The sequence below is a fragment of the Lathyrus oleraceus genome, chromosome 7 (genome assembly GCF_024323335.1).
Source record: "Lathyrus oleraceus cultivar Zhongwan6 chromosome 7, CAAS_Psat_ZW6_1.0, whole genome shotgun sequence".
Lineage (NCBI taxonomy): Eukaryota > Viridiplantae > Streptophyta > Magnoliopsida > Fabales > Fabaceae > Lathyrus > Lathyrus oleraceus.
In genome coordinates, this window is record NC_066585.1 from 536,078,888 (window position 1) to 536,090,070 (window position 11,183).

An 11,183-nucleotide genomic window follows, 5' to 3' on the forward strand; every position below is an offset into this window, starting at 1 on the left:
TGTTTACTTAACTTTTTTCAAAAAATAGATTAAAATTGATTTCTTAGTTGTGTCATCAAATTTTATAAAGTTGTCTAAATTTATTTCACAACCTTTAAATATTTTAGTGTTATTTATTTATTATCTATTAAATTTAAAATTATTTAAAATTAAATGTTAATTTTAAATTACCAATTTTTTTTACCATATTACTATTAAATAAACATCAAACACACAAAATTATGTGTGCTTGAATTAATTGTGATATAATTTTTTTTGATATAGTTGATTTTGATAGGATTGATTTTAAGAGAATTAAGTTTATTATAATTGATTTATGTTTGAATACATTTGCGTAAAAATGAATTGAATAATAAATTTAAGTGTAAAAATCACGTTTAAACTTTGAAATTACAAATTCTAACTTTAAATATAGTCAATTGTGGAGGCAAAATCAATTATACTTTAAAGAATCAAACACCTCAAAATTAATCCAGAATCAATAAACACCTCAAAATGTTAATATTTTGCAATGTTTTAAAAACCATACAAGTTATCAAATCGATGAGGGTATTGGGTCACTGGTTTATTGATCGAACATCTGAGTCACTAGTGGAACCACATGAGAAAATCAGATTAAACTGAATAATTCAATCTCTATAACAAAATTATATAACTATTAAACTGATTGAACTAAATGACTATCTCTCTAAAAAAACTTAAGATACCTTCAAAATTTTAAAATATCATAATTTCACAAGTTCATTATTTAAATTTAAATTACAAACAGAGTCATCACACAATAAAATAAAATAGTATAAAATATAAATCAAAATAAATTTTAAACAAAGTCTAATTGCAAACTAAATTGAATATCAAAATAACTACATTGTCTGATAAATTTAATTTGGAAAAGTTGTTTCAAATACGACTCTATTTGATAAAAATAGTGGTTGAATGATAAACTACCTTATAATTTATGGTTAATGACGGATGATTGATGACTCATAGTTTATAGTTGATGGTTGATGTCTGATAATTGATAAATTAATTGAAGTGTTTGGTAAAATTAATTGTTCAACTAACCAATAAAGATAAAATGATATAAAAGATATTTAATATTTTATTTTAAATTAAAATAAATTATAAAAGATAAAATATGGTTTTTATTAAAATAATAAAAATAAAAATAAAAAGCTATTAGCTAAAATGCTATTTAAAAAAACGTCTAAAAAATAAATTATAAATTAATAAAATAAACTATAAACTAATGATGAAAAAACCGTTATCAAACCGATCTAAATTGTCATATGAGTTTATAACTATAAACTCACAAATGTGACTTACCAAATAGAGCTTAAGTTTTGAACTTTAATTTTTTATTTTTAATTATCAAATTGTTTTGTTGAAAAAAAACAATCATTTAACTCGTCGATTTTCTAAAGCAGTTGATTTGTTGATTTTCTAAAGCCGCCGATTCATCAATTTTTATCCGTTTTGATCGATTCTAATCGATTTTCACTAATTCAATCATTTATCCGATTCAGTTATCAGAGCAGTGATTTGATCGGTTCGACCCACCGGTTCGGTGTGACTCTTATATTTTGTCTTTATTAGTGCAATTCAAACCATCCACAAAATTCCAAAACAAAATATAAATAATATAAATAGAATATAAGTTGCAAATTCAGATTTCATTACAACTAGATTTAGATAACTGCAAAATTACAGACAACATAGAGAGGGAAGGAGAGACAGAAAGAGAGAGAAAGAGAGGGTGACCGTTTGAACGGCCACCTCCATCTCCACCTCAACGTACCTGGCTGTCCACTCCTCTGTCATTCTTTTCCCTTTCACCCTATTTTCTTCTTTTCCTCCACTTATCCAAAAAAAAACATCATCAAAAGAACAACAATCTGGGTTAAGAAAAAACAAAACCAACCAAACTTTTTTATGCTTCTTTTTAATAATCTCTCAATGTCACCACCACGTTAGAAAAACGATCATTCTTTTTAATTTATTAATTTTTATTATTATTATTATTTGTGTTGTTTTTGTTGATGTCAAAGTTGAACCGTTGAAAATTTTTCAACAAAGAGAGAAAGAAGAAGAAGAAAATGCAGCACAATATATTTGCTTCAATGCGTAGTTTAAAGATCATGGACGGTTGCAAAGGCTCTCAGGTTTACTCTATCCACAACCCTTCTTCCACCGCCACCGCCGGTTCCGGAACCGCCGGTGGAGGAATTGGTGAAAAGCTTCTTCAACAGCTTCACGATCATATTAAAAGTCAAACGTTTCGAAGCAAATCAGTTCGTGTTTTTCAATCACCTAATCGGACATCATCCGAGGTTGTCGTTGAAGGTTCAGGTTCTCTTCTTCCTTATGGACTTCCTATGTCAGACATTTTGGAGCCCAAAATTGATCCAGTTTTGAGGCCGGTTAATTTGGTTGAAAGGTTGACTGGTTTGTATAATAAGATTGAGAATTGTTCGGAGTTTGATAGGTCTGAGGTTTATTTGGAGCATTGTTCGGTTTTTAAGGGGTTGTCTGATGCGAAATTGTTTCGCCAGAGTTTGAGGTCAGCACGGCAGCATGCTGTGAATGTACATACGAAAGTCGTGCTGGCCTCGTGGCTCCGATATGAGAGGAGGGAGGACGAGCTGGTTGGCTGGTCTTCGATGGATTGTTGTGGTAGGAATATTGAATGTCCTAAGGCTACTTTGGTGGCAAATGGGTATGATCCCGAGTTGGTTTTTGATGTTTGTTGTTGTTCTCGTGATTGTGAGGATGAGGGCGACGGCGGGGACGAGGATGAGGATGAGGAGGATTTTATGACATTTGTTGGTCAACAATGTTCTACCTCGTATGAGGATGATGAAGATTGGGATATGTCGTTTTGTATTGATGATGATGAGATTAGGTGTTGTAGATTCAATATGGCTTCGCTTTCGATCCCGTTTAAGACAATGTTGTACGGTGAATTCGTAGAATCAAGGAGGGAGAAGATAAATTTTTCAAGGAATGAGTTTTCTGTTGAGGTAATGAAGGCGGCCGAGGTTTTTAGTAGGACTAAAAGTTTGAGCACGATCAAACCTAATGTAGTCTTAGAGTTGCTTTCTTTGGCGAACCGGTTTTGTTGTGAGGAGATGAAGTGTGCTTGCGACGTGCATTTGGCGTCGCTTGTTTGTGAGTTGGAAGACGCCTCGTTGCTCATTGAGTATGGGCTTGAAGAGACGGCGTACCTTTTGGTTGGGGCTTGCTTGCAGATTTTTCTGAGGGAGCTACCCGGTTCGATGCAGTGTTTGAGTTTTGTGAAATTGTTTTGTAGTCCGGTCGGTAGGGATAGGCTTGCTATGGCAGGGCATGCGTCGTTCATGCTTTATTATTTCTTGAGTCAGGTTGCCATGGAGGAAGAGATGAGGTCAAACACAACCGTGATGCTGTTGGAGAGATTAGTCGAGTGTGCAAAAGACGGATGGGAGAAGCAACAAGCATTTCATCAATTAGGTGTTGTTATGTTTGAGAGAAAAGAATACAAAGATGCACAACATTGGTTTGAGTCAGCGGTGGAGGCAGGTCATGTTTATTCTTTAGTTGGAGTTGCGAGGGCGAAATACAAACGAGGTCATACATATGCGGCGTATAAGTTGATGAACTCGCTTATCAATGATTATAAACCTGTTGGATGGATGTATCAGGAAAGATCTTTGTATTGCATTGGGAAGGAGAAAATGATGGACTTGATCTCTGCAACCGAATTAGATCCAACGCTTTCGTTTCCTTACAAATACCGAGCTGTTTCTTTACTAGAGGAGAACAGGATTGGACCTGCCATTACAGAAATAAACAAAATAATCGGTTTCAAAGTTTCTCCTGACTGCCTTGAATTGAGGGCTTGGTTCTTAATAGCCATGGAAGAGTACGAAGCAGCACTTAGAGATGTTCGGGCTATTTTGACATTGGATCCGAATTATATGATGTTCTACGGGAATATGCATGGCAATCACTTGGTACAACTACTCGGTCCTGTTGTTCAACAGTACAATCAGGCTGATTGCTGGATGCAATTGTACGACCGGTGGTCCTCTGTTGACGATATTGGTTCGTTGGCTGTTGTACACCAGATGTTGGAAAACGATCCAGGGAAAAGCCTTTTGTGTTTTCGGCAATCTCTCCTTTTGTTACGGTGAGTGAAACTCTTATACTAATTTGATTATAGGTCACTATATCCACTAATTGACAACATTGCCAATTAATCACTTATATCATTTTATGCTCAAATCTGATTATTGCCAGTGTTGATTTTTCTTCAATCTTGCAGGCTAAATTGTCAAAAAGCAGCGATGCGTAGTTTGCGGCAGGCTAGAAATCATTCGACTTCTGACCATGAAAGGCTTGTCTATGAAGGATGGATACTCTACGACACCGGTCATCGTGAAGAAGCGTTAGCAAAGGCCGAGGAGTCCATTTCTATTCAAAGATCATTTGAAGCTTACTTTCTCAAAGCTTATGCATTAGCCGACACAAGTCTCGATTCGGAGTCCTCGAAGTATGTTATCCATCTCTTGGAGGAAGCTCTTAGATGTCCTTCAGACGGTCTTCGGAAAGGACAAGTAAGTGCTATATATTTTAAACTAAGCACTCGATTTTTCGATACTGAAGTAGTGTACTTATCGTTGTCATTTTTTTCGAATCGTAGGCACTAAATAATCTTGGAAGCGTCTACGTAGATTGTGATAAATTGGACCTTGCAGCTGACTGCTATATGAATGCACTCAACATCAAGCATACGAGAGCACATCAGGGCCTGGCACGTGTATATCATCTTAAAAATCACCGCAAAGCCGCATACGATGAAATGACAAAGCTAATAGAAAAGGCTTGGAACAGCTCATCGGCTTACGAGAAACGGTCGGAATATTGTGATCGTGACATGGCAAAGAGTGATCTTAGCCTGGCAACCCAGTTGGATCCTCTAAGGACTTATCCTTACAGATATAGGGCAGCAGGTAAGTCTATATATCAATGGTTCTATAGTAATTCTCTGTATTTTTATTCGTGTCGCGAGATGGAAACACACACACACACGCAAGCTTATTATGTTCTAACTTGGAAACTCTGTGTACCAGTTTTAATGGATGATCATAAGGAAGCAGAAGCAATTGAGGAACTTTCAAAAGCCATTGAATTCAAGCCAGATCTGCAACTCTTACATCTTAGAGCAGCGTTTTACGATTCAATGAATGATTTCGCTTCTACTGTCCGAGACTGTGAAGCAGCCCTTTGTCTTGATCCTGGCCACGCCGAGACTCTTGAGCTTTGTAATAAAGCACGGGAGCGGATTAAGGAACAAAAGTGAGAAAACCTGATATTTAAAAAGAATCCATGTTTTTTCCGGAGTGTTCCCCTATGGACACAAGCGTATTCTTGCCAAACTGTACTTTTTCTAAAACACAAAGAACCAGTAATCATCAATGCCATTTAGCGAATGTTTGAATTCACGGCGAGTTTGACATAATCATGGTGTCAATCGGATTGCCTATATCTTTTGAACTGGTCTTCTGGAAACAGGACTACAGAAAGGAAAAGAAAAGTTTAGTAAACTCGTTTCGGTCGAAACAGAAAGGGAAAGTAGAGAAGCAGAATAACTTGTAAATATATGTAACGACACGGCTTGTGTTTTTGTCCTACGATGCTTAAGTAGTAGTGCACGCAGTTGCAACTGTTATGTCGACTCCGTGCCGCATCAGCGAGAATGGCGAGGTATTCCTTTTGTTAGTCAAAACATGTACATGGAAATTCAATTTATGCAAGTTCAAGATTTAGATATTTACTACCATTGTATTTTTGGCTGAGCAATTGTTTATTCACATCGTGTTGTAACATTTCTCACTTCTCTGTTGTATAAAACAAATTTTTTGCTGGCGAATTTTCGTTTGTGACGAGTTCTTTTTAGAAAAGCTATATTCATACCTACTTATTTTTAAGCTTTTAGTTTTTGAAGTGCTTATTTCCTCTATATTGTTAGTATCTTGTAAAATGTTGAACATCTAGTACTTAACTAGACTTAGACAAGTGTTGCCAAATAGCGACGCCGTAGTGTAATAAGATACTATATATTGTACAAAAATGTTCGTCAAATAGCTGACTTAGATTCTCTGCATACATAACTGTTAAAGAAATATGGTTTAGGATTAATTTATTTTTATAAAATCGGCTTGTAGGGTGAGAATTGTCCCAATTTATAAGCATATGTCCATGTCATATATTAGAGCGTGATAATAAGTAGTGGCTGACTCGATAGCGGAAACCTAATAGCTGGTGGCCTCACTGGATCTTAAATTAAGCTGTTAAGAAATGTGGTTTAGGTTTAACTCATCCCTACAAACCTGACCTGTAGGATGAGAATTTCTCCCACTTATAAGCATGTGTTCAACGTGAAAATAAGTGGTGGGTGGCTCGCAGAAACCTAATAGCAAGTGGTCTTATCGGATCTTAAACCAAACTCCGATGCAATGTAAAGAAATATGGTTTAGACGTACCTCATCCCTACAAAACAGACTTGTAGGATGAAGTACATGTTCAGATCATATATTATTTGTAGTATGAAGTACATGTTCAGATCATATATTGTCAGATGTGCGACTTTTAACACATCTCAATTGAGACGAGGACAACCGACCACGCATACGCATATCAATTGAGACGAGACCGACCGACTATGCATAGTCGTATGCTAGGCATTCTAAAACATTATTCTTTCCTTTTATATCCTCATTTTTCAACCTGGTTTCTTTATTGATTAGTGAGATTTAGCATAATGGGAAAAAGAAAAAAAAATGTGAAAGGGACTGCAATTTCATATTCTGATAAAGGGTAAGCTCAAATTATGTTGTTATGAGTTCTTGCTCCTTGTTTATGTGTTAGTCTCTTCCCACGTGGAGGTGCTTTTTCAACAAACTTGTGACCACAAAAGCAAAACCTTAGTTTTGATTATTCTCACGAGATTCCCATATTTCCAACTACTACTATTTATTCCCCCAACAAACTAGTTGTGATATCTTCTCTAATATCAAATTTTACAAATCTTTTCTCCTAAACTTTATCTCAGATACTGAATCTTGTCTCTAGAAAAAGAAGTAGCAGAAGAAGTGCAGCTAGAAGGTTGTTTTCGAACCGAACCATGGATCATTCGAAACGGCATTGGAAGTTAAACTTAAACGCGCCAATCATGTCTACAAGGCGTCTCGGTTCTGTCGTTGCAGACACATCAAGTTCATTAGGTACATTTCAGAACACAAGTGAAAGAGTTCCGTTTTCGTGGGAGAAAGAACCAGGAAAACCGAAAGATACGGAGAGGAATGGCTCGAAATTAGCAGCAACCTGTCATCGTTTGTTTCCTCGAAAAGAAACGGCGGATCAATCTGATATACTAGATAATGCTTGTGATGAGATGGATGACAAAGATGATCTTTTCTCAGATGCCATGGATGATGTGTTTTCTTTATCAGAAGCATTGGATATTGTTCAAAGAAAATCAGAGAAAGCTCATAGTGATATCAATGAAGGATTGAAACTAAAGCTTGCAGAGTGTAATGGCTACCAATCTCCTACTTACTTGATCAACCGTTTTCTTCCCGACGCAACCGCTTTGGCTGCATCATCGTCTGCTCTACAATTTCATAGCGATTTTGCGGAGAAGGTTTGTGATTCTTGTAGTTATCCAGAATGCTATTTATCGGAGTCGGGTAGACATTCACATTCATATGCTTATGCTTCTGGTTCTTCTTCTTCATCTCCAAAGGGTTGTGGTCTTGAAGCTCTCTTCCCTTGGAGAACTATGAAGCACAAGTTTTGCGCTGTAGAGAGCCCTGTCCTGCCATGCTCCACGACTACGAATCTGCCAAGAACTCAGCGTGAGTCGAGACAGAAGAAACATCGGTCGTCAGCGTACATTCCTTGCACAAATGTGAAGAAAGATGTCTGATGAGTCGTGTCGAGTCGAGTCGTTCTAGTTTCCTTTTCTTTTTGGTCTAAAAACATCGGTCGTCAGCGTACATTCCTTGCACAAATGTGAAGAAAGATGTCTGATGAATCGTGTCGAGTCGAGTCGTTCTAGTTTCCTTTTCTTTTTGGTCTAAACCCTCCGTATATTTTGAGTTAAACCATGTGGAATTCGAAGATGCGAAGTTCTTTATATTTTTTGTTCATAAAACTCAAACGCAATTCAACGAATAAGACTCAAACACAATTGAACGAGTTCTTTTATTCGCTTATTTTATCTTTATATAAATAATTTTTATATGTATAAATATTATATTTAATTAAATTTAATGCATTTGTTATAATATGAAAAATGCTGGAGTAATTTGTTTTATTTAATTAAAAGAACAAAGTTTACAAATTTGATGGTCAATTCTCAATATTATGAGATCATCATCTTTGACAAGCTTTGAATTTTATAGGACCCTTGTAGGCATTGCACACATAAATTGCAAGATCATCCTGTAGAAAAGAATAAGAATGTTAATAAAAGAGAAAAAAAATAAGTATTTAAACAATTAAATAATTTAATAAGAAAAATGTTACTAACATTAGCAACTACATTTTGGCCATTGACAACAAGCCAAGGTGTGTGAGTAAGAGGTGGATTTAATCCATTTGTTTCTTTTCCATTGCTAATATGTAGCTGCAAAATGTCAAAGAGAATTTCTATAAATATTTATATAATTAAACAAATTTGAACAAGTCCCGACAAATAAGTCTAATTAATAACTGTTCAGAGACATCAGATCAAATAAATCCAGTTAATAACTGTTTAGAGACATCGTAAATGCTGAGGGTTCGAATCCGAAACTTACCTCATTTCCATGTCCACTTGAATAACAATTCTGAATGGTTTTTGGATCCAATCTGAGAAGGTTGGAGCATGATTGCCATAAATTTGGGGTTTTACTTGTAAATAAACCATTCTCAACACAAAAGATGAATGGCAAGCTAAGTTTCTTCCTCAAATTTACACATAGAACAAGAGCAACGAAAATTTTGTTAAACATAGAAGAAAATTTATTTACATCATAGTAAATTTTTTCTAATTATACCAAAAAAAAACAGTTTACTAAGGAAAATCCTTACCATTGACCAAGCTTCAATGGCACATGCTTCTATGATGTTATAGTAGCATTCATCAGGACCATGCTACAAATATAAACAAAACAAAAAGTAAAAAATGTATATAACTAGTAAAAATAATTATTTATAACTCAATATACGGTTAATTAATTAAAAGATTAATTAAAAATATAGAGCTTTTATTTGGACAAAAATATTAATTACATATATCGGACAACGAGTCAGGATGGAGCGATCGGTTTAAATATTATTGATCTTATCCATTACATGTTCTATCTCCATCTCCACGTTAGCCATTGACCATCCATCTCTATCTCAACGGAAAAAAGATTTCTATGGTTGGTCGTGTACACACCCGAAAAAAAAAATTAAAAAATATATATATTTTATATTTTTTTATTATAGTTTGGTTTCTATTCGAGAGCAACCATCTTATTAAAAATAAAATAAAAAACTCCTTAAACTTTATTCATCCAATAAACATGGTGAAATTCCGTAATTAAAAATCACAATTTTTTTCGCACCCACACACAATTAAATTGATTAATTTATGTTAGATTTGGGACGAGGGTGATCAGATCCAAGATCAGGTTAGATTTGAATTTTTTTTCCATGCCTAATTCATAAAATTCATATTTAATTAAAATAAATAAATGAGAGCATTATATTTATATGTGTTTGATGGCAAAATTTATGTAAAAAAAACTATTGAAAATATGAATAGAAGATAATGCTATAAGTAAGAAAATTTGGGACCTGGCAAGAAACGGTTCCATTTTGACTTGTAGCGGCATTGCCATAAGGAACCAAACGGAGGCTAACAACAGACATGACATCTAGTTTAATGAAATTCTGAAGACTTTTCAAAATGAAATCTTTGCTATATGGACACAAAGATTCATAATACAAAGAAACATGGACAAAATCATTTGCACCATTTTTTAACTCAGAAGAATGAGATTGAGATGGATTGATGATCATCAAAAGGAAAAGAATCAAAGAGAGGAAACAAAATGAAGTTGGTGAGGCCATTTCTATGTGCATATACTTTGATATGTCAGTGGTTTCTCTACATGAGTCTAAAGGGGTTATATAGTTTTACCTCTTATATTATGCATAAGAGAAAATTTATCTTTTAAATTTATTGAATAATTAATGTATCTTAATTATTTAATAAATTAAATATATTAATTATTCAATGTATATAAAAAGTCAATTTCTTTATTATAAATATGATCAGAGAAATATTATTATATTTAACTTTATATGTAATTAAGATGTCATTGACCGAGTTTAAAAGAACTACTACAAAACAAAAGTAATTTTTCATTAAATGTGTCAATAAATGTGTATTTTATTTCTTGACAAAAAATGTGTATTTTGTTTCTTGACAAAAAAAAATAAGTGTACTTTATTTTAAAAAAATATATCTTTCAACAATTCTGAGAAACCATCAAAATGAATATGTTGATTTATAGTTTTAAAAAAATCAAAACATAATAAAATTATTGTTGAGTTGAGATGTGTTTATCGATGTTTTTGGTAAACAATCAAAGTTTAGTCAATTTAAGATATTAATTTGAAATTTTTTAAAGAAAATTTGTGCAAAGATAAATTATGGTAAAAAATGTGTGTGACTTGAATTTAAATGTTTGGATAGTGACAAATTAAATGCAGAAGCTGGACTTTGAATAAAGGCAATAAACGAAAAATGAAGTAAATAACATTTAATGTAAATGCTTTGAATACAAAAAGACTTGTAGAAAGTTTAAATGATGGACGCAGACTCACGCGTCTCATAAACTGTTTCACTATATGATTTGGGTACTTTGGTTCTATAGATAATCGGTGAGAATTTGCGACCATGGCTACAATGCATAAGCTTGCATTATATACTATTATAAAGAAAATTGTCGACCACGATTAAATCCTGTAAATCTGACATGTATCTCACTACTTAGAAATTGCTAAAAACTAACAAAACATGGCGATAACCGTCTCTGAGAGCGTTACTTGCCTCTGTCGAAGGTGAATGTATCTCAAAATCACTTAGTTTTAGGACTTGAAAA

The 11,183-nt window shown here is 34.0% G+C and overlaps 3 protein-coding genes across 3 annotated transcripts; 2 read left to right on the forward strand and 1 right to left on the reverse strand.

Moving 5' to 3' along the window:
* Window positions 1–1,665: 1,665 nt before the first annotated feature.
* On the forward strand, window positions 1,666–5,911 carry LOC127107722 (ethylene-overproduction protein 1). Its single transcript, XM_051045046.1, has 4 exons — window positions 1,666–4,168; window positions 4,304–4,595; window positions 4,682–4,991; window positions 5,112–5,911. Exons 1-4 carry the CDS (start codon window positions 2,097–2,099, stop codon window positions 5,339–5,341), a joined length of 2,904 nt encoding a protein of 967 aa, XP_050901003.1. The 5' UTR covers window positions 1,666–2,096; the 3' UTR covers window positions 5,342–5,911.
* A 690-nt stretch (window positions 5,912–6,601) lies between these two features.
* Window positions 6,602–8,235, forward strand: LOC127107723 (uncharacterized). The gene has a single exon (XM_051045048.1). It carries the CDS (start codon window positions 7,166–7,168, stop codon window positions 7,967–7,969), a length of 804 nt encoding a protein of 267 aa, XP_050901005.1. The 5' UTR covers window positions 6,602–7,165; the 3' UTR covers window positions 7,970–8,235.
* Window positions 8,236–8,332: 97 nt separating this feature from the next.
* LOC127107724 (gamma-interferon-responsive lysosomal thiol protein) lies at window positions 8,333–10,196 on the reverse strand. The gene is made up of 5 exons (XM_051045049.1): window positions 9,871–10,196; window positions 9,118–9,180; window positions 8,844–8,987; window positions 8,576–8,671; window positions 8,333–8,487 (listed from the first exon to the last, which is right to left on the reverse strand). Exons 1-5 carry the CDS (start codon window positions 10,156–10,158, stop codon window positions 8,419–8,421), a joined length of 660 nt encoding a protein of 219 aa, XP_050901006.1. The 5' UTR covers window positions 10,159–10,196; the 3' UTR covers window positions 8,333–8,418.
* Between the last annotated feature and the right edge of the window lie 987 nt (window positions 10,197–11,183).

What these genes read in the sequence shown, in the direction of transcription:
- LOC127107723 (XM_051045048.1), top strand. Translation starts at nt 7,166, where the DNA reads ATGGATCATTCGAAACGGCATTGGAAGTTAAACTTAAACGCGCCAATC.
- LOC127107724 (XM_051045049.1), bottom strand. Translation starts at nt 10,158, where the DNA reads ATGCACATAGAAATGGCCTCACCAACTTCATTTTGTTTCCTCTCTTTG. An exon ending in ATGGAACCGTTTCTTGCCAG is followed by an intron (nt 9,181 to 9,870) that starts GTCCCAAATTTT and finishes TTATATTTGTAG; the next exon opens with CATGGTCCTGATGAATGCTA. An exon ending in CAAGTGGACATGGAAATGAG is followed by an intron (nt 8,672 to 8,843) that starts GTAAGTTTCGGA and finishes GACATTTTGCAG; the next exon opens with CTACATATTAGCAATGGAAA.
- LOC127107722 (XM_051045046.1), top strand. Translation starts at nt 2,097, where the DNA reads ATGCAGCACAATATATTTGCTTCAATGCGTAGTTTAAAGATCATGGAC. An exon ending in ACGGTCTTCGGAAAGGACAA is followed by an intron (nt 4,596 to 4,681) that starts GTAAGTGCTATA and finishes TTCGAATCGTAG; the next exon opens with GCACTAAATAATCTTGGAAG. An exon ending in TTACAGATATAGGGCAGCAG is followed by an intron (nt 4,992 to 5,111) that starts GTAAGTCTATAT and finishes TCTGTGTACCAG; the next exon opens with TTTTAATGGATGATCATAAG.